The sequence below is a fragment of the Vanacampus margaritifer genome, chromosome 13 (assembly GCF_051991255.1).
Source record: "Vanacampus margaritifer isolate UIUO_Vmar chromosome 13, RoL_Vmar_1.0, whole genome shotgun sequence".
Taxonomy (NCBI): domain Eukaryota; kingdom Metazoa; phylum Chordata; class Actinopteri; order Syngnathiformes; family Syngnathidae; genus Vanacampus; species Vanacampus margaritifer.
The window spans coordinates 13,553,996-13,576,527 of NC_135444.1; the positions used below are offsets into that span (position 1 = coordinate 13,553,996).

Sequence of the window (22,532 nt, forward strand, 5' to 3'; positions counted from 1 at the left end):
TGCACCAAGTAAGAATAGTTTGTCAGAATTTATACGAGGGTACTCACAGCCACTGCTTTACTTTCTGTACTTTACATTTTCTATATGACTTGGATCTTCACATATGCGTTCCCTTAGTTTGACCAATGATCGACAGTGTGTTAGCCGACATCGCAGGGCTCTCGGCTGCAGCTCTCCTGCGGCAGACTATGATCTATACGCCTCATCTAACTCCCGGTAAAACAAAAGAATTGATTTGAAAACGCTTCCACTTGTCCTTAAATGTACGCATGGCTTAGCGCCGTCCCACAATGTTGACCAGCTCGCTGAATACACAGACGGAACAGATCCCTGATATCATCGACTGGGCTCCTGGGCGTAATCGCCGTTTCCTTGTCTGGTCTTCTTTTCGACTTCCATTCGGAACGCTCAGTAGTTCTTTACAGTTCTTGACATCGGTACACCTTGGCGGTGGTAATAAAACATGGATTGGCGAAATGAAACAGGGCAAAGGGTAGTGCCCTGTGGTACCCCTGTCGAGGCATTTTCTCGGTAGTTGGTTGTCTACCTCGGGGTCATCCTCTTTGGTTTGTTTGAACTAAATGAAGAGCACACAACAGACTCAGAAAGTCACTCCAAGCCAGCTCGACCGTCTTTTACAACGCCATTAATGCTGTTGGGTCGCTGATTGCTGAGTGCTGTTATGAGGCCCCAAGTTGAACAGCAGGGCACATTGCTGCTCAAGCTGGTTTCATATACTAAAGAACACATGCAGCACAATGCAGCACTTTATGTTCCCCTGAGCCATCTTGTTATTGCAAATCCAGGTAATCTTTTATGATACCAAAGACTAGCTTGTTTTCTTCAGCCTGACCTTAGTTGTCCTTCTATGGTAGCCATTGCGCTCCTAATATTAAGAAGCCTTTATCTGCTCCATCTTTCTCCATGGCTGCTTCTTTCTGTCTCCTGATAAAAAAAAAAGAAAGCCTCCAATTTTATCATTTATTTGCACTTTAAGACCTTCTAACAAAAGAGAAAACGCAACACATTTGTAAGCATACAGTAGAAAATCAATTAATTCCAGGATGATGTTGCAATAACAATAACGGTTCTGGTTCAATTTCAAAACGGAATCATTATTTCTGATGGAATGGTCCAGTGCTAACATTGAAATCTAAAAAGATTAACTGAAAGGACATATTCTGCCTTTTTTTGTCACAATTTAGCGGTTCCCAGGTTTTTTAATAATAGGTCTGCTCTCGTCAAAATCATAGTCATCATCATCATCCTGCCCTGGGCAACATTTTTTACGATATGCTCTCAAATGTGTGAGGCTTTTATTTTTCAATTTGCACATCATTTTCTACTGTGAAAACAACACTAGAACATTGTTTCACAATTAGAATTTAGCCAAAGCACACATTTAGTACTTGTATGCTCAAGATAGACTAATGTGTTTTATGTTGTATTTTTTTTTCTTATTTATTTGCATAAAAACCCAGAAAGTTGGGTCAAATTAACCCAAGTAGAGTATCTGACTCAACTTTCTGGGTTGTTTTACACAAAATGTTCTTTTTTTTTTGCAAAACAACCCAGGAAGTTGGATGAAATTGACCAAAGAAGAAGAGCTGACATATCTTTGTGGGTTGTTTTATACAAAAGGACCCCATTTTTTATCTCAAAATTGGGCCAAATTAGCCGAAGAGAGACAGTAGTGGATGACTTATTGCGGGAAAAACTTGAAGAATGAAGGGTGACGTTGCTCATGAAGATGACATCATGCAAATAGACGAATTTGATTGGCCGGTGCCGAATTGCTGTTCATGGACGCCTGTCCTGACCCACTTTCTTTTTCAAAGAAGTGGCTTACCAAATGCCAGGCTAGAGGATCTGACCCAACTTTCCGGGTTGTTTTCAACAAAATGGCCCCATTTTTATTTATTTTTTTACCCAAACTTGGGTCAAAATAACCCAAGTGGAGGTTCTGACCCAACTATATGGGTTGTTTTATATAAAATGTCCCCTACTTGTAGATCCTCTACTTGGGCCAATTTGATTTAACTTTCTGTATTTTTATTTTTTGCACCCAACTTTCTGGGTTGTTTTATACAATATGAATTTTTTTTTGGACCCAATGCTGTTTTTAGAGTGTAGCTGCCATAAATAGACAAACGATGCTACCGGTAAATAATTTGTAATAAATAAATAATAATCCGACTTTGGTAGAATTCCGAATTAAACAACCTCATTGGTCAGAACATTTAAGGGCAACTTTAAACACTAACAATGGAATGTTCTCTGGTTGTGGGAATCCTAATGTTGTGATTTTTACTCTCCACACTTTTTTTGCCGTGAAACAACTCCCACATAATACTTCCGATTTACACCATTCACTTGCTTCAAAAATTCCCGCCTCCCGGGCTATACAGTATATCGTCTGTTTCCACATTACTAACAGTATTCTCACAATTTAATGTTAAACATCAACTTTTCCAAATTCCTTTTCAATGGGACTGACATTGAACATTTTATAAGTACCACTTTCCATGCCCACTTCCATACATACAACTGATCATCATTGCCGGGTGTCTGATGCTGCTCGGTGGCACAGTTGTTAAGTGCATTGTCCATTAACCAGGAGGTTGCAGGTTCAAATCCCACCTCCGACTTTGCATTACAAATATATCCATGTATACCAACTGACTATCATATCAGGAAATGGATTATAATTTCACTGAAATGCATTCAAATCTTAGCTTTCAGCATTAGCATTAGCTTTTAGCATTCATCTTGTCACCGTTGAACCTACTGAACACTGCCAGTGGGATATTGATAACCCCACGCATATTAGCAAGGCCAACTCCAAGGCCGCCAAAGCTGTCACGCGTGGCACGTAGGGGACATTTTGTTATAATCTACTTGACAACGCTGCGGTGTAGGCCATAATCAGCCAGGTGCGCCAGCTATTGCCTTCAGAGTCGGCGTATTAAAAAGGAGACAAGTGGGGTGCGGCGGTCGTACAGCCTCGACCCAAGAGGTGACAGGAAAATGGAGGAAGGTCTTCTCACGGCCATCTCACCTGCTTTTTTTTAATTGGTCTTCATAAATGTTGAATTAATTCATGATGGAAATGAATCACGCTTTAGTGTGAATCACTATGAATACATGAATATCGCCTCCATCGATATTCGTGTGCCAGCATAAGCGACATGCATTATCTATGTAGGCTTGCTTTTAAAAGGAACTGGAGAGGTCCGTGGGCCCCGTGCAGGTGGCCATAGGTAGCCTCTGCCTCCGCTCAAGAGGAGGCGGCTCTCGGCTCTCGCAAGGAATAAATCTTTTATTTGGTTTGTTGTATTTTTAACCAGGGGCTCCTTGGTCACGCAACAGCGAGCCCAGCGCCGCCGCCCCTCTGCTGCCATCCACTCTTTCCTCTCCGATTTCCACTGACACTGACATGCAAGTGGAGACGCGGTAACATTTCGACTGGCCACTTGCCATTTTCCTGCACAAATGAGCCAAAAGTCGTTTTTTTTCTCAACTCGAAGTGACATTTATCAGTGTGCAGAATTGACATATTGTATGTGTACTGGATATAGATGTGATGTGTGGGAATAGTTTGATACTTTATACAGCACCATGAATGCAAAATACATGATTTAAAGGAGAACAGGTCTCTGACATTCTTCCGTCCTATTACACAAAGAATAAAGACGAACAGTGCATGGTTCACAAATTCAAAGAGAAATCATGTTAGCTTCAACAAAACTGCACCGCCACCAATATTAAGCTAGCATTAGCACTGCAAACAAACCGACGTTAGCCATGGCCGCTACATGCTAGCATGACTTATTAATGGAGTGTTACTACAAAACGAAATGGTGTCGGTTTGTGCAAATCAAAAGAGGTGATAATGGTACCCGTCGAAGAGAATGTTGCCGATTGTATACTCTCCCCCCCCCCCCTTCACCCCTTCTCATCATTGTATTTACTTCTAGTTGAAGAAAAAATGATTACACAGCGTGGGAGGCTTTTTTTTTCTTTTTATTTTTACATAAATCTTTTCTGATCTGCTTTGACTGCTCTTGATTTTGACAATGTCGTGCCGACCTTCCCCAGAGTATTCTTGACCTGTCGATGTTATAAATGTTTTTTTCTCTTTTCTTTTCATGGTCTTCCAAGCCTTTTTGATGTTGTTGAGTTTGCCAGGGCTGTCTTTTTTTTTTTAATGTACCACATTTTTAATCTGCTATCTTTATTTTTTTGATAGCCCATCAACCCCCGTATAGATGTACAGGTACTCTACATAAAATGGTGTTTTGCTTCAAACTCAGTCATGATGGTGGATAAAACACCATCTTAGAAACCCCAAATACTTCTGGACTTCACTGTAGGGCCACTATTGAATTTTGCTGCGCGCTCTCATACATCTGACATCATCGCTTAGATGACTTTAGTGGGCCAGGCAGTTGAACCATAAGAGCTTGTTGAGCCCATGAGCTCATCCTTACCTCATTTTCCTCCCACCGTTGTTACCAAGAGAGGATGACTAAGACGCACATACAGGCCAAAATGGGAGCTGTAAAGTGCTGCTGATCCCATGTGAGTGTGTGTCTGTAAGTTACTGGGATGATGTCACCATGCACACTATCCTACTGTATTCAAATGGGGGGGAGGGGGGGGGGGGGGGTTGATCTGAAAGAAGATGGATGATGATCACAACTGCATCGACCTTTGTCTTCATCGTATGTGTGTGTGTTTTAAAGTATTGAGTGCAGCACACAATAAATATTAGCAATAATCATAACAATAATAATAGCTCCCGACATAATACCTGGCAGGAGTAAAGGTCACATCTTAATATCCCTGTTTAAACAGTGCATGTCGTCAGGTTGCGGCTGTGTATAATTCAGCCGTATTTACTTTAAATTAATTTGAAATGAGCTACAAAATGATGTCTCTGCCCCCCCAACCTCCCCCTCTCACTTTGCTCTGCGATAACCATCAAGCAAATATGAGAAAGTGAAGAAAAGTCGGTAAATTGGTTTTTGGCTGGATTGAGTTTGAATATTTGATGTAATTATAATGTCGTTTTTTTTATATTTTTTTTTACAAATGGTATCAACCCCATTTGAAAGGATTTGGGATTAAGTAAAATGTCTTGCATTGTGATCTTCATTTGATCTGATTTAACTCTTTGACTGCCAGACGTTTTCAGACGGGATGCCGTGGGTGCCAGCCGATTTAAGCATTTTGACTGATCTTTTGACTGATCTTTCAAGGTCCACAGAAAATGATGTGTTTGGACTATGGAAGCACACATACTACCAAATGAAACATTGGACTCTCATCTTTCACCAGAAAAAAAAAGTTTGTTTCTACCTTATTCTGTTTTTGAGTAATCAACAATAGAAAATGGTTAGTTTCACCTCTGTTTTGAAACAAACGTCTTTTAACGTCTTTGGCACTCCTCCATAGGATTTTACTAAACATTATTTAACGTTTTTGGCAGTCAAAGAGTTAAAAAAAACATTTGAAATCCCTTTGTGTTTGTTGGTTGTCAAGAGTCATATCAGAGGACTACAAAACAAAAATCCCAATTAATATGGAACAGTGATTATAGATACAATTAAATTGAAAATCTGATGGCAGCATTCATACAGAAAGCAAGCAGTTTGTCTTTTAGTCAGAATATCAATTTTCATTGGTTTTAACTCTCTTGCAAAATTGCATCTTTCCACTTATGGAGGAGCGGATCGAACTTTATCAGGCGCCGCATTAATAAACATCCAAGAATAGAAGCGCTGCTCTGGGCTTGATTGGGAAAATAAATCCATGGTTTTAGCACGGCTTTAGAACGTGGGCGCCTTAAAATACTTAAGTGAGTTAATTGTGATTAATACAAAGCATATTTTGATCCAGTTCACAATGACTGCATTGTCATGATGTCGGCTTACACTAACACATTAAAGTCTCAACTCTCAGCTTTAATTTAACTGATTTGATGACAATATGGTACTTAACCTTGAGCAATTTTAATTGTTTTATGTCCTGAACCTTCATTTCAAATCCATTGTGGTAGTCATGAAGGCAAATGTTCATAAAAAAAATTTAAAAAAACTCACTATACAAAGACTACTAGACCTAACTGTGTGTTATTTGTAGGATCAGTGTAAATTGTGCGCATCATTCACAGTTTTTATACGCCAGCCCTTTTTGCATTGTTTATTAGCCACTTTGAGTTATAAGCTAATGTGTCTGTTCTCGCTTCAATGGGCAGGTCAGTCCCAATTGGCCTGTTGCTCAAGTGTGTGTGCTTGTGCTCGGGTGAACAATATTGGCTGTAAATATTCAGCATGCACAATTTTAGTTACAGCCAGCAGAGGATGCTAAAGAATCAAAATGATGACCCAACTCCCCACAGAGTTTGAATATTTTTAAACCAGTTGAATCAGCCGTGACCCTTGGAACTTGGTTGAGGACCCGCCCACCCAATGTCTTCTGGGATTGACTCCAGTGCAACTATGACCCGCATGAGCAAAGCTGTATCAAAATTGTAATGATTGATGAGTCGGATGGATTGATGAATACAAATTGCATAAAATGACAAATAAATGCCTCCCATACTTAACATGCAAAAAGGAATTTGCTCAAGAATATCCTTATAATAGAGTTTTTATTTGACCATTTATGATTCAAGCATAACACATTAGCTGTTCACAATGGATACTCCAGCCAATAGTTTTTAGACTAAATTTGGGTTCGAATTTCTCACCTCCTGTCTGTGGATGTGCATCATTCGTACTTGATAAAGGGAGCATGCACTTTCATTTTTCAGCCACATGGGGCAGTAGCAATTTAAAAATGTCATAGTAAAGCTTTTTCCACATTATGCATGCTTCCACCAATTCCCAGATGAGTACAAAGAGCCCTGACTGTTTTACTCTGATTGCACCTATCAGTTTTTATCTTCCCTTTATAGTAGAGTGTGCGGACCCTGCACACTCCACAGTTCTTTTTGGGAGTTTTTCTTACCTCATTTGAAGTCATGTCTTCGTTTTGTCAACTGTGGCTGTCGCTTTAAGATCGAGCACGTACTCGCACGCGCACCATGAACGAAACGAGCCTGACACAGATGCTGCAGTTACGCTTTGGGCCAGAGGTAGTAGTCGCGAGTAAAAAATTGACAAACTGCATGACGATCCTTTAAATAAATGGATGGGGAATTGGTCAAACTAAATATCTTTAGTTAGGAGATGGGTGAGTACCGATAAAAAGTATCGGTATCAGTGTCGATACCAGCGTTATTTTAAGGTATTGGTACTCGCGACTCATGTGGCCATTTTATCTACAGGAACTAGAATAGAATAGAAGAATAGATATTTCGTATTAATTGTATATTATATATAAAATTATCTGTCATTTTTTGGGGGGGAATTAGAATTTATTTGGAAAGCATTATGTTTGTCACAAAATAAAAATAGCACCAAAAAAACTCATTAAAAAAATTACAAAATAAATATTAAAATATATTTTTTTTTTTTAATGTATTTTTTATTTTTTTTTTTAATGATCTGTCATAGTTTTGGGGGAAATTTGAATTGATCCGGAAAGCATGATGATCCTAAAAAAATTAAATAAATAAATAAATGCACAAATTTTAGGTACTAGTGGTATAGATATTTGGTTTCAAAACCGTGATTACTCAAGAGTTGAGTACTCATACAAATAAGTTAAACTTATCCAGGTTTACAGTCCAAGTGTTTGGATTATCTTGTGGTATTGTACCCAATTGCAGGGAATCAGTTAGACTAAGCAATTGTGCTCTTTAACATGTGTTTAATAGCAGAAACGTAAAAGGGAAGGCAAGGTAACTTTGGAATCATAATTTTTTTTTTAAATTAAATAATTACCCAAAAAATTATAATATATATAATAATAACCAAAGTAATGATCCAACAAAGACCGAAAGGAAGCAGAGAAATAACTACAAGCAAACTAATGACACAACGAGGAACACCTGGATTAAAGGCATGTGGCCGGGGGAGCTGATTGGTAGACATAAAAACCGGGACTGACCAGAACAGGTGGACACAAAACCCTAACAAGACAGACTTGAAGAAGAAGAAAAACACACGAAAACAAGGCAAAGGTAATCAAATACAAGTACGCATAAAACAAAAATGCACCCTTTAGCTATCTTAAAACCAAAGATGCTTATGATTGTGAATGCTTGGCTACCAAAATATCCCAGGATGCATTTCATGCTGCTCTCGTGAAAACACGTGAGAGTCGGTAAATAAGTTAAGTAAGTTAAGTACACAGCCGTTCCAATTTACAAAGAGAATTACGTTATCAGGAAGAATGTTATTGGGTGTGTTTTTAGGAAAACCATACACTGGGTTCTTCGTGTTGACAAACGGCCAATAACATGAAACAAAACTAAACAGAATCTACACAAAAACAAACAACTTTCTACACAATGTCGTAAATAAAAGCCTCCTTATCACTTTTCTATTAGGAAATTCAGTTTTAAGAAAAGAGTGAGAGTCAGTTAAAAGGAAATTGTGTGTATGTGTGTGTTTTTTCCCCCGCTTGTCTAATTTGTATGTACGTCGTCATCTCCCAGTTCATTAAAAATCTTGTTTTGTTCATACTTGTTTATATTCAGAAGAAACTCGCCTTCACTATCAGTCCAATGAGGTTATGCTCATTTTCTTAATGTCCTATTTCTTATTATTGTTGTTATGCAGGTAACTGCTTTTTATTGTCTGGAAAATCGCTTTATGGTTTGGGGTCGGATTCCAACAGATGCATCCATTTAATCAAAAGTTGGGCCAATTTACAAATTCACACCATGTCTTTAAAATGAACTCAACAAATGTACAATTGTTCAATCGAGCACAGAAGCGGAAGATAAAATCTCTTAAATGTCTATCAAACATGTTCAGTAAATATTTGGACATAAGTTCAGCTCAAGTGAGGAGAAGTGAGTGTAGTGGTTCTAATCATTTCCATGACATAAATACTATACTTGATATGTCTACGTTATTAATTCGTGCAGCGACTCCATTTCCTCAGTTTCCACAGGTGGTAGCAACAGTTTGTGTGTGCGTTGCTGTCAAAGTTGAGCTCTGGCGGACAGAGTGAGATCTCAGCTCGCATGCTTGCTTGTTGTATGTCTGATGTTGTCACAGTGACCTCTACTGCTTGCTTTGTCACCCAGCCAGCTTCCATGTGCTTCAGCACCTCACATGCATAGTGTCATTTTTTATTTATTTTTTCCCATGTGTTCAAGCTAATAAGACTTGAATTTATTTCTAGATGTCTTTGATTGAAATCTATTGTGTAAAACAGGTTACACTTCATACAAGAAAGAGATTTTTATCAAAAATGTAGGCGGTTTTCGACTAAAATATAGTACTGGGGGAACAAAAATAATTCTGAATATGGCAGCAGATGATATTGCAGTGTCCAATGCTCATGTACAGCAACAGGTTGAGATAAAATAGCATATGTTTAGTTTTGTAATTTGACTGTGTATCCTCTAGGCTATATCAATGAGCAGAAAGCAGTTCATCACCCTTATGTTGTCAAGTTGGACGCCCAAATGCTAATCCATCCATATCATTTGCTCTTTTATTCATTAAAGTAGAGGTTCACAGTTTTAAAATTGCTTCAAGATTTAAATGTAGCCTAAATTGACTATAATCCCGCCTCCCCTAGTGTCTCTGATCAAAGCCACTCCCCTATATTATGTGCGCTGTTTAACAAGCTAGCATTAGCCATAGCGGCTACATTGATAGCATAATGTATTTGTGATGAGCTTTTTAAACTAAATGTTATTGGTTTGATTTTTTTTTTTCTTACTGTGTGTACAATCAATGGGAAAAAAATCTAAAAGAGGTGATAAACTTCATTTTGTCAGTTCAGGTATTTTTTTCTATTATTATTATTGTTTTAGTAAATTTAATTGGTTTTAATTAGTTTTCAAAGCAGATTCGGGTTTAGTTAGTTTTTTTCAAAAATGTTTTTTTTAGTTTATATTATTTTTCGTATGTGTATTTCTTTAAGTATTGTGTAGTAACAATTATAAAGTAAAATAAGCATCCACAAATCAAACACAGGCATTGTATAAAAGACTACAGACTTTGAATTACAACAAGCGCAGTGCAAATTACTGTTTTAACGCCAAAAATTAATTGTCAAAGACAAAAACAAAGGACTTTTTCACTATAATTATACTTAGTTTTGTCAATGTAATTTTTTTTTTTTTTTAATAAAAATAAAAGTATTTTCTTTTTTTTCTTTTATTGTTTCATTGTCGATTTATTTATTTTCTAATTTAGTTTGAGTTATTTCAAGCATTTTTGTTTTGTCTCTGCCTCATCCCGTTCTTTCTTTTTAACTTTTGCTGCTAACCCAAGGCTGATAATCCGCAATCGTTTTAGCAAAGCTCCCCCTAGGAAACAAGTCAGCACAAGGCTTCTGGGTGTGCTCACAGGTGCACGGCAAACGCCTCGTCAGTCACACCTTTTGTCTCTGCTTGGTTGTTATTCCTGGGGCATAGTGGTTTCTAAAAATCTAATTAGTTACTGGTCGGGCCCAGAGAGGGCTGATTGTTTTCACAGATCATTTTACTCATGTACTACTGTCAAGTTTTTACTGACAAGCATGGGGAGAATATGCACACTCCACGACCGTACAATTTACCAGAAATAATTCCTGTTTAGTCCAATGTAAAAACAACAGTAGTGAGTCAAGTTAACCCAAGTAGAAAACGGACATTAGTAAATACTTTGGCACTATTAAGCAAGATTAAAGGAGTGTCAAAACAAAAAAAAAGATTAGTATGCTAAGAGAGAAGCATAACTTGAAAAGAAATACGTCGCTTGCGTCTTTTTTTGATTTGAATTTTATTTAATTTTTTTAGTATACTGCAAAGTCAATGTGCCACTTCCCTCCCATATTACACGGCATCAGTCCCTCTTTGTACGAGCCTCCATTAAACACTAAATGAAAGTTTAGTCAGCCATCAGTATGTTCCACTCGAGGCGTGCATGTGAGGCGAGAAGGACTCCCAGTATCCTATAAGAGTCTCTTTGCTTTCCCCCCCGAGCAACTGGTTAATGCGCCTGGATGTAAATGAGGTGTGGCTTTGACCGTGACCTAGCCAGTGTGACTCTCGCACACACAGACCTCTCATCCGTTCCTTGGATATCTTCTTTCCTGAGGGACTGTTGGTTCAAGAGGACTGAGGTGTTGATTACTGCAGTGCTCCCTAGTCAAGTGGGTGTGTCTGTGTGTGTGTGTGTGGGGAGGGGGGAGGAGAGAGCGAGAGAGAGAGAGAGAGAGAGAGCGAGAGAGAGAGAGAGAGAGAGAGAGAGAGAGAGAGAGAGCGAGAGAGAGAGAGAGAGTTCAGCTCAACATTGTGCTGTATCGTCTACAAAAAAAAATATCTGGAAATTCTCTGTTAAAATGTGCTGTATGCTGATTTTATTTATTTATTCATTTATTATGAATAGTGATTCTGTACTGAGTTACAGTATCTTCACTGGTACCCAATTCATATATCAGTATTGGTGCACCGCTAATATTTACTGGGTGAAATTGTCCTTGTATGTATTTTTGGGCTCTACATTAGGTCCATTGAGGGCTAAATAACATCTTGTTCTTATCTACGGATTTCCTTAAAATATGCTTCTTCGTAACAAATACTCATGAAAAAAATATATATATATGAAAACAAAATATTTTGCAGACCATCACTTAAAACGTCTGCCACGTGATTGTGATGATAGGTAATATTTTGATCATGTGATGTGTTAACAGCTGTTTTCGCTTCCTTTTAGCAACAACGGCAGCTGGACCTGTTAACCATCACCAATTGTGGTAAGTCCTTGGCATGCTCTTTTCCACACTTCACTGAATTAGATACACACCACCAGTGTTTCCTATTTGTAAGATAAGCAACTAACTAGTCCTATTGGTTGAACATGTGAACAAATCACAAAGCCCCGCCATTGTTCCGATTGTAAGCGAGGCACCGATATGGAGAGTGAGCAGAAGTTTGCAAACTCGGAGAGGAGAACCAGATGGGGACGACAAAAGGGATATAGAGAGACCCATATGTCCAAAGTATCTGCGAGATCTAATGCGCTTTGATTCGAATCACGTAGACGTGAGGCTCTTGCGGCGCAGGTTAATTTCGGGGGTTTACGTTGCAGCTGTTGGTACAGACGGCGCCGGTACCAACGCTGGCTGGTCTTCACAGCTTGACAGAGGGCAGCAAAGTGAGAGATGAAGTGGGATGGAATGAGAGTGTGAGGAAGACTTAAAATAATGCAACACCTTCTTCGGCGAAGTGACAAGTTGAAAAGGGAAAAAAAAAACATACTATATGTGTGGAATGACACTTTTTTTTTATCATCTGAGTTGTCAGTTTGTGTCTTAACACGGAAACTACAAGGCAAATTTATGGATGACTTTGTGGTGGGGTGAGAGAAGAATTCTCATCTGTTGAACAAAGGTGCAAAACTGCTGAATTTAAGTTTGGGGATTTAGACTCTCTTGAAATTCTTCCTCTCTCAGCAAGATTAAGCAGAAACTAGTCACTTCGAAGTTGGAGACTGATGGAAAAAGCTTCAGCCATTTGAATGATTTCTTCCTAAACTTGGATTCACCTGTAGGAACACGCCTGTGTCCTCCATTTTGTACAGTGTGAAGCAGATTAGTTAAGAGTGGAATGTTAAACTACTGTATATTCTCCTGTTTGATAGAATTTGTTTCTATCCACACTTCAAAACACATGAAACAACAAGATAAAGTCAGATCTGACCTCTCGAACAGAATTTGCTTACTTACTGGGTATTGATGGCTGAGCCTTTTTTTTTTTTTTTACCTCCTAGTTAATCTATTGCTACTGCAGATTAGAATTGAGTGAGGAGGAAAAGTTAACAATGCAGTCCCGTTGCCTGATAAGCAGTCTGAAAGCAACAATGTGTATTTTCAAACAAAAGTAACAAGCTTTCAACACTTCAGCGCCAACCGTTTAACCTTTTTCTCAATCAAATTTGATAGATTTTCATCCATCATGTAAGGTCATGAAATTGCAGTTGATCACGTTTGTTTTTCTGTGTGGGAGTGTTTTTGTTGTTGTAGATGTTGATGATGTCCCTGCACCCCAATTCAACAATTCCTTTGTCATATGGCAACATTTGGGGGTTGATAGCAAATGTAGGCATTTTTAACATGATTTAGACTACCTTACTTTCAATCCAATATAATCCTTAAATTTTCATATCATGTATTCCAGTTTGGAGTGAAGGTTTTGGAATGCGGGATCACCAATAAAAATGTTGTGTTATTGTATCCCAGTAAGGGAAACCTGGTGCTGCATTAGGTCTTAAGTTGTCTGTCTGTACTTAAGTTCCCAACATGGGCCAAAATTGGTTTCTTCCTCTCATAGATGGTTGGTTATGAAAAAAAATCAGGATTGGCAAAAATTGGGATCAGGAGGTCAGGCTTTTTAAAGATCTGTAATTGGTTATCTGTTAGGAAATAGGGATCGGTGCACCCCTGGCTTGATTGAAGTGCAACAAATTTGCATCACAATTGCAAAACATAATTAGGGGTGTCATGTGATCAAAACGTGTAATTGTAATTAATCGCATTAGTTCAATAGTTGGCTCACGATGTCATTTCCATACTTTTTTTAACAAAAGTGGGGGAAAATGTTAAACTAATAGAAATATGGCTGCATCTTTTAGTCATTAATACAGTTATTTCATAATTAATAAAATTGAATTAAAAAAATAAATAAATAAGTACTCTACTGTAAAAAAAAAAAAAAAACATGAGTGTGATATTGATTTGTGTTGAGGTCATTTTTATGCCACTAGATGGCATAATTGCATTTGTAAGACGATGGCAACAGCTCAGTGCATGTTTCTTTTTATGTTACTTACAACTTGACCCCAGTCTCCACAAATATATGCAGTATTATTGAATGTATTACTGCAAAATTTTGACGTGGATGTGTCTGCTGCGTTACAACTGGAATTCCCCCAGTAATTTTGTAAGTAAAGGGCGGTCATTAATCATTAATTTAAAAAAAATGGTGGTGTTAAAGGAACTTTCACTCAAATAACGCACTCATTTTCACACCCCTGATAATAATTTGCCATCGGTGAGCATTTCTACCAAATATAGTTCCTTTCTGGATAATATTTCATTTTTAATTCATCTTCGTCTTTAAGCGAGAACTACTTTTCCATTCATTTTTCTGAAGTGCTTGCGTTCATTGTGGTCGGCATGCGAGCTGAAGCCTATCCCAGCTGACCAGGCAAGGTAGACCTTGAGTTTCCCCGTCATGCTGTGTCTTTCCTCATTTACCCACCGTCAGCCCACTCATCTTCCTACTCTAGCATTGACAGCAGCAAGGATCACTGGGGGCTAACAAATTTTATTACCCCAGTGGCTAGCATGTGTTTCCGCCATTGTGTTCATTTGACTAGCCTGTAAACAGTCTCACACCTAATTGGCTAATATCAAAACATACAGGCTCGGTGAACGTAGCATGTGAGGCTAAAACTGCCGAACGCCTTATCTGTACCTTCTCAGCGTTATTTCCCACACTCTCACGGGCACCACCCACGCAGAGACCCACTCAAACCTCTCTCGACCCTCCTTAATTGGACACTTGAGCGGCACGCGGCTGCATCTGGCTCCTGTTGAACACAGCCTGACATTTCAGACTGCTGACCTTTCCAGCCCCGCCACAACTAAATAATGATTAGTCCCGGCAACGCTTTTCACCACAGCAACAGCAACACAAATTAACCGTCGTTGCGCACAACAAAAACACCTAAACGCTTTGTCTTCTCACAGTGAGAAAATAGGGTGCGGACATTGATTTGAGAGGCCATTGTCATTCTTTTGGCCCATCGATTAGATTGTCCTTTTCCATATGTGCAGTCGGCGCACAATAATGTTTTGTTGTAAATCAACTCGGCTCGACGCTCTTTAGTTTCTCCTTTCGCCTTTTATGCGCTCTCAGCATTACGGCTGGGGGAAAAAAAGGTCAATCATATTCATGAAATCCGGGCAGGTTTGAGAGGACACTGGCACATGAATGCAGCACGTGCGCATCCAACGCAATGACGGGCATTCCCTAATTGTTTTGCGCTTCTCTATTTCGCTAGCAGAGCAGGAATAGAAGAGAAGAATCATCTATTAGTCCAGCAATAGGGAAAATGTCTTCTTTTTTGTTTTACTTACAGCAGTAAAGTGCACAACAATAGTACACAAGAAGAATATAACCGAAATATCAACAAGTATATATTTGCAGACTGAAGCAATATGTGGAAACTGTATGAATAATAAATGATATATATCCAAATGTGAATGGCAATCTTCATGAATAAATTGATATTATATCTACAGAAATGACTGTGAACGGCAGCCAGTATTGCACAGTATGTGGAAGGAAAAAAAATGCATTATGAATAGTCCATACACAACCAGTTGGCAATGAAATAAACACCAGCTGTGAATATGTGAACAAAGACAATATGAATAGAATACTACACTAAAGTATTTTGCCTCTTCTCTTTTTAGTAGAGCGTCCCCCATTTTAATGTTTAAGATCATCAAACAGATAGCCCAAGTAAACGTAAAAGATAAAATGCAATTGTTAAATACAGTCCTTCAGTATTTTCTGGTAAAAAGCAGCCCCAGACAATCACACAACCACAACATTCGATTGTTGGTATGTTTTGTTTTGCTTTTTTGTTTTTTTAACATTTACGGCAAATGTAGCAACACATACCTTCCAATAAGTTAAACTTTCAACTCGTCAGTTCATAGCATGTTTTACCAAAAGCTTGGGAATCATTTAAATATGTTTTACAAAAGTAAGATGAGTCTTTATATTTCTTTTGGTCCACAATGGTTTTCGCCTTGAAACCCATAATGTCATTTTTGCCTGTCTCTCCCTTATTGTTACATCATGAACACTGACCTTAACTGAGATGAGGGAGGCCTGCGGTTCTTAAATGTTGTCCTGGGTTCCTTTCTGACCTCCTGGATGGGCCATCACTGTGCTCTTGGTCATTTCTGTAGGCTGGCCACTCTTGGGAAGGTTCACCGCTGTTCCATGTTTTCTCCATTTGTAGATAATGGCTCTCACCATGGTTCATTGGAGTCCTAAAGCTTTAGAAATGGCTTTGTAACCCTTTCCAGACTGATAGATGTCAATGACTTAATTTCTCATCAATTCTTGAATTTCTTTGGATTGTGGCAGGTTTAAAAAAAGAAGAAGATATTTTATCTTCATTTTGTCAAGTTCTATTTAAACGTTTCCTTGATTGAACAGGTCTGAAGGTAATCAGGCTTGGGTGTTGTCAATGAAAATGAACTGAGGAAGTGTGATTCTCCACAGTTAATTCTGGAGTGAACAAAAACTGCATTTTATGTTTAATTGGGTTATCGTTGTCGAATATCTACATGTGTTTGATTCTCAAACATTAAAGTGGGGAAATTGCAAAATATAAGTATTTGAGAGGAGGTCAAATCTTTTTCTTTTTTTTCTCACTCCTTTACTGTACTTATGCAGCTGTGAATGTGAGCAAAAACAGGCAGTGGCATTGTGTGTGATGATTATACATTGATCAACAATACTATAGTACATGTGTATTGACTATGCATGAATAATTCACATCTAAACGGTTGCGTACAGGCTATTGTGAGCAGCGTTAGTTTAAACAGCGTTCATTAGAGTTCCCCTTTCTGCTCATATCCTTTTCTTCCCTGGCTTTGTTTCCTAAGGCACACCCGCTGTACATTATTACACTGAGGTCACGCTTGTATCCAGCCGACTGCTGATATTCAACGTCAGCGTCTGGATTTTTCACATTACTTTTGTGTAACAGCAGGAATGAGAACAATACAGTTCAAACGCGGATCTCGCATTTGCCACACGATCAGAAACGCAATCACTTTAGCCATATTGTTCCCATGGAAACAGCATTCAGTGACAAATTGTAATTTCAAAGTGGGTCACAACAGCTTCGACGGAATTACGGTGTTCACGAGATGCGAGAAAACAAGTTGTTCATGCTGCACAATCCAAACACAAATTAGACATTTTGAGGACGGTTTGAGAGTTTGTCTTCTCTTTAGCAACACAATGGTTCGGTGATACAAAACATAAACGTTTACAAAATGCATTAATGCTAATGAAATATTATGTTAAATGTGCTGGTGATTTATTTATTTCAACATTTTTAAGTCATAGAGTTGTAAAAATGTAACCACTGACAATAGAACAAAAAAAGTTTAACACATTTATAAAGCCATACCTTTTAAAGCCATATACAGACAAAGTCATAGCTATTGTAGTGTGGAAGTTGAGGATGGTGACTCTAAGACATGGGTGGGCTGTGCATACTATGTCCCGGGGCCCATTTATGGCCTGCCATCCATTTTTCTGACATTTGATACACAAGGATAGTTAAAAAAATTTTTTAAAAAACTACTCTTATTTTAAATAAGCAAACTGTAGAGTTTTTGTAGTTATGCAGTATTACAAATAAACTATTTACAACTAAAATAACTGAATTTCTCTTCAAAACACTGGTGAATAAGCATAATTGAATTTTAGAAGCAACATTTTTTCATTTTTCCTATTATATTAAAGCAACACTAAGGAACTTTCAGTTTATGTTGGTTATGGCCGGGCCATATGGGCAAAAGCGGTAATGTTTTGAAGACCACATTTAACATGAGGACAAGCGCATTGCGTCATTTTATTTTATTTATTTTTTTCTCACGCCAGCGAGTGAAAGCCAGGCCAATGTTGATCCTGACTGTCCTTTTTATCCAGGTAGCTTCCCTTCTTTCTTTTTGGTCTCTTCAAAACTTTTCAGTTGTTTTGCAGCTTCTGCCAGGAAAGCAGTAATCGTGCGTCAACATTCAAATTTCGTTTTTGTAACGAATAGGAAAAGGGGGACGTGGCGTATGCCATAAAGCAGTCAGCACACATTTGTAGTTTTTTGTGTGGCAGTGCTCCTACCATCCTTTTCAAAGTTGCTAAGTGCCAGTAAAAACGATACAGACCCCTTCAGGCCATGGCAAAAGTACCATTCAACTAGTTTTAAGTCAATGTTTCATCAGAAAAGTTGTAAAAATACTTTATTAAGGTTGAAAAGTTACTTAATGCTACTTTAATGATCCTCAAGTAACTGATTTAAAAATGCTCAGCCTGCTACAGTTTGCTCTAGTTTTGGTTCTGAACGTAGAGATGGGACTCAGTCCGTGTCCACTCCAAAATCTTTAAAAATCTGAAACTATTTGCCTTATCATCTTTAATAGAAAGGTGTTATGTGGCGGATTTTCAGAATACCTAGAAAACATCAATTATATATAATTGCTTGCTTTACTGCTTTTAGCATGTTTGATAAATTACAGTTGAATCATTTTAAAGTGTCCCTTCCATTTTTATTTATGCAACCCTCAAACGAAAAAAGTTTGGACACATCTACCCTAAGAAGAACAAAACAATACTTGCAACTCTCACGAATCAATGGGCTACTATTGATCCTAAAAAAATAAATGCGATCACTAATATTAATAATATTAAGTGTTCATGAGCAAGACATTAAGCCTCAAATTGCTTCTGATGAGTGTATTGTCGCCTTTCACCATCTACGAAGGAGTGAAGAAGAAAAGTTAAAGACGTGAAGGTGCTATTAAAACGTCATCTGTAAGCGTGTATTTATGTCTCTGTTGTCACCACGCGTGGTGCATTTAGCAAATTGTGCTCATTGAATTCTGTCATAGTTTGGTTGAAGTCTCCCTCCCTCTAAAGCCTTCAAGTGGAGACAGATTATTTATTGCTTTTTGTAGCGACGCCATTACTGTCCAACTTTGAAGGAAGCATTTTTTTGTTGTCTCGCTTCGACCGGTGACCCTCCTCATTTATTCTTGTTGTCTCACTGAAAGATGTGCGCCGACAAAGACTTGCATAACTTCGCTTTCCAACTATTTGTGTGAAATGATCATAATGAGCTTCCCCGGTTGCCTTTTTAGAATTCAAACCGGAGTTTGAACTGCAGTCTTCTTCAATTGGTTCCTGTGGCGCCATCCTCCTTTAATTAGAAACAATAAAAGTGGCAGCAACACAGCAAAAAACACTGCAGTGAATGTGTAAAAATGGCTAGGACATACTGTGCGCAATCTCCTGCATGGTGTACATATCGACCTGAGTTGATAGGAATCTTTGTGGGTGGGGGGGCAATTTCCGCTTGAAAGACTTTGCTTTCAAGATGGCAAGCTGCAGAGATTTGTTTCCACTGAGGCAACTGAAAGGAGGGAGGGTACAAACAACACCAAGGTTATGGAGGGAGGGGGGATGGGTGGGGGAGGGGGGGGTATTTTCTAAAACATGCTTTTGTATAAATGATCAGCTGTGAAAACAAGGCTTCCTATTATTGGCCTAATTATGCACCCTGACGGCGTGAATTTGCATATTTTATCTCCCTCGTCCTCTCTATGTGATACCACGCTTCCATTTTGTTGCGGTGTAAAAAGCACATAAAGAAGCGAATGGCTGCGCGATGGGAGGGAGTGAGGTGGGGAACACTTGCTGCTTCGTATTGTGCAGTTTGTTTTATTGAATGCTTCTCCGCAGCGTGGCTAAATAAGCAGCGGCATTGCTAATGAATGGAGGAACGGGACGCGATTGTAGCGCACAAAGCGAGCGGGACGGCGAGCCAGGCGAGGGCCCGTATTTTCAATATGGGCCCTCGGCCTCATATTGAAAATATTTGTCATCAAACAATTACTTGAAAACACATCTCCACGCCCAAATGTTCTGAGCAAATATGGTAATTTCATGCCGCGTACACACAGTCGTTTCTCGTTGCCGTATGTGGGGAAAGGAAGGCGAGAGAAGTGTCGCCTGTCCCCTTTCGCCAAGAGGGGGGGGGGGGGGGTATGTGACCAAGGCGGTAAATAGGCTGTGAACAGGCTGGAGGCTCCGAGATGATTTCTTTGTCACCAGTGGAGCCACCAGTGTTGCCGAGCACTGCTATGGAGCAAATCCTCCCACAGAGCACTGATTGGATTTTTGTTCCGCCGAGCCTTTTGTGTTCATAGCGTAGGGACTAGATAATAGGGGTTGATGCCACTCTGTCTCCCTGTTATGGCTGCTGGATTGAGTTCTCGGACTGTGTGTGCGTGTGTGTGTGTGTTTGTGTGTGACCCTCTCTAAACAGCCATGATATCGCTGCTATTCACAAAGTAACCTGGTATATGGAATGTCTGGGCGTCTGGGCCATGTGCCGAAATTTCCATTATTACTAATGTCACGGCTAAATAAATTGTTAATGTAACAACCTGCCACTCAGCTAAAGCCCCTTGAGAATATTCAATGTCACAAACAGTGCAGACCTCACCTTGCCAGCAGATACACACCACCACGGTCAAGGTTGTCGACGCCGTCTTAGTTTGACGCTCACTTATGGTCTGTGTGAGCCCACTGGCTATGTATTGTAGAGTATGGTACTGTATATATAAATAAAAAAGTGATGAATTATTAATTTCCATAGGGAAATTCCACGTTTAATTGCCCTGTTTTCTCAAAGGGGTCAGACGTCAGGTGCAGGAGCATTCCGTTAAATCCGGGGAAAACGCCACTCAGCTGTCCTGTGTGTGACTTTGTACTGACCTCTAATGGAGACGGAGGAACCATACAGAGAGGTTATTACAGGACAGGGACTGCTAATGACGGTCTAACAGCCACCTCAAATGGTGATTTCATTATTCCCTAGCAAACTAGAAATAATAAAAAAAGAAATGGTCACATTAATCGGATTTTCGGTTGTGATAACAGGCCAGGGTTGTAATACTTTTGATTTTTTTTATCATAGTTTTTATTTTGTTTTGACTTTGTCTTTTAATTTAGTTGGTTTTAAATAGTTTTGGTGGGAATGTTTTATTAGTTTTTTTAAATGTTACTTTTTAGTGTCGTTTTTATTCATTTTAGGTTTTTACATATGAAATATTAGTAGAGTGCAATATAATAAAGATACCTTTTTTTTAATTAAGTAAACAACAATTCCCAAAGGACTATTTGACACAAACACATTTAAATTGAACATCGATAGCTCATTTATGTTATTCATTGATAAAGATGATCATGAAGGATATTTCCGCTTAAGTACAATTAGTCTAATTAGTTTCATAAAATGTATAGTTTCCGTTAGGTATCTTTAAAATATATATATATTTATTTCATTATTTATGTGGACTCATCAGACCACAGCACAATTGTACATATGCTCCATTTATTATTAATCAAATCTATATTAATAATTAGTAGAAATTGACATATAAAGGTTTTCTTTTAAGGTATAAATTTCATTTAAATAATCCACTTTGTCTTCACTTTTTAGAAACTAGTCGTTTAGCTTCACATGGTGCTTATTTCAAGTGTGATATCCAGCTACAGTATACTGTATGGCATGCATGGTTACTTTATTACCCTACACTTTGTTTCCATTAACCTTATCACTTTTAACATAAGCTAAGTGATGCTTGCGATGTTTAGCGCATTTACTGGAAGATGGAGTTCAATTTAAATGGGTCACCTTTCACATATGCCGATGAAAATGTTACATTAAAAAAGTTCAAAGTAGCGGGTTTATGTATACATTAATAGTTTGATTGTATACTTTTTCATACTTGACTCTTTCATCGCTGTTGAAATATTTGCGAACTTTGTTTTTTCAGTAAACTCTTCATTTGAGTCAACCTCATCTTTAGTATTAGGGAACACATTTTGTGGTGTGCATCGATCATAAACGTTCACCAATGTGATATTGTGATCTTCTGTATGTACAATATTTCTGAATAGTCATAAAATAATTGCAAGGTTGTGATACGCTTATTTTACAGGCAGAATACTCACTTGAGCTCGTTCAAGTATACAGTCAGGAGCAGCAACAGTGAAATCTGCATGACCTTGACCACTATCAAGGGACAGAATTTGAGTGTCCAGGTGGTCACGTTAAGAAAACGGCAACGTCCCTCAACATGCCCTCTTTTATACCTTACCATCGCCCTCGCCACCATCCCTTTCAGCCCACATGTTCTAAACAAGCGCCGGGTTGGCCCGGGTTTTAGCTGCCATTATCTGTCAGATGCTGTGCACCTGTGAGGCGGGACGCGTGACGGGCGGCCGCTAGTTGTTCAGCCAATCCCAGCGGCTCCCTGCTGTCAGTTAGAGCGGCAATAAAAGTTGTCTGTCTGACAGCAGCCCTGGAGGAAAGGCTAAGAGAGGCAAAGACGCAGATGGGGGGGGAGGGGGGAGGGGTTAGTGGGTAGGATGCCATTAGGATGAGCTGTAAAGTCGCCGACTCAACCTTGCCCACCAGCCATCATGTGCTGAAGCTCACCTGCCTGCCAGATAAATGGAGATTAGAGCATAAGAGTGTGAGTACGAAACAGGCCTGCCAGCAGTCCAGACCTGTCTCCCATTAAAGATGGCATAT

General features: G+C 38.9%; 1 protein-coding gene across 2 annotated transcripts in view; it reads left to right on the forward strand.

Annotated features, from left to right (window-relative positions):
• agbl4 (AGBL carboxypeptidase 4) overlaps positions 1-22,532 on the forward strand; it is a 336,250-nt gene that overhangs the window by 229,135 nt on the left and 84,583 nt on the right. For both annotated transcript variants that reach the window (XM_077584564.1, XM_077584565.1), the window contains exon 6: positions 11,832-11,871. In XM_077584564.1, the coding sequence (XP_077440690.1) occupies positions 11,832-11,871 (40 nt within the window). The remainder of the gene's footprint in view (positions 1-11,831; positions 11,872-22,532) is intronic.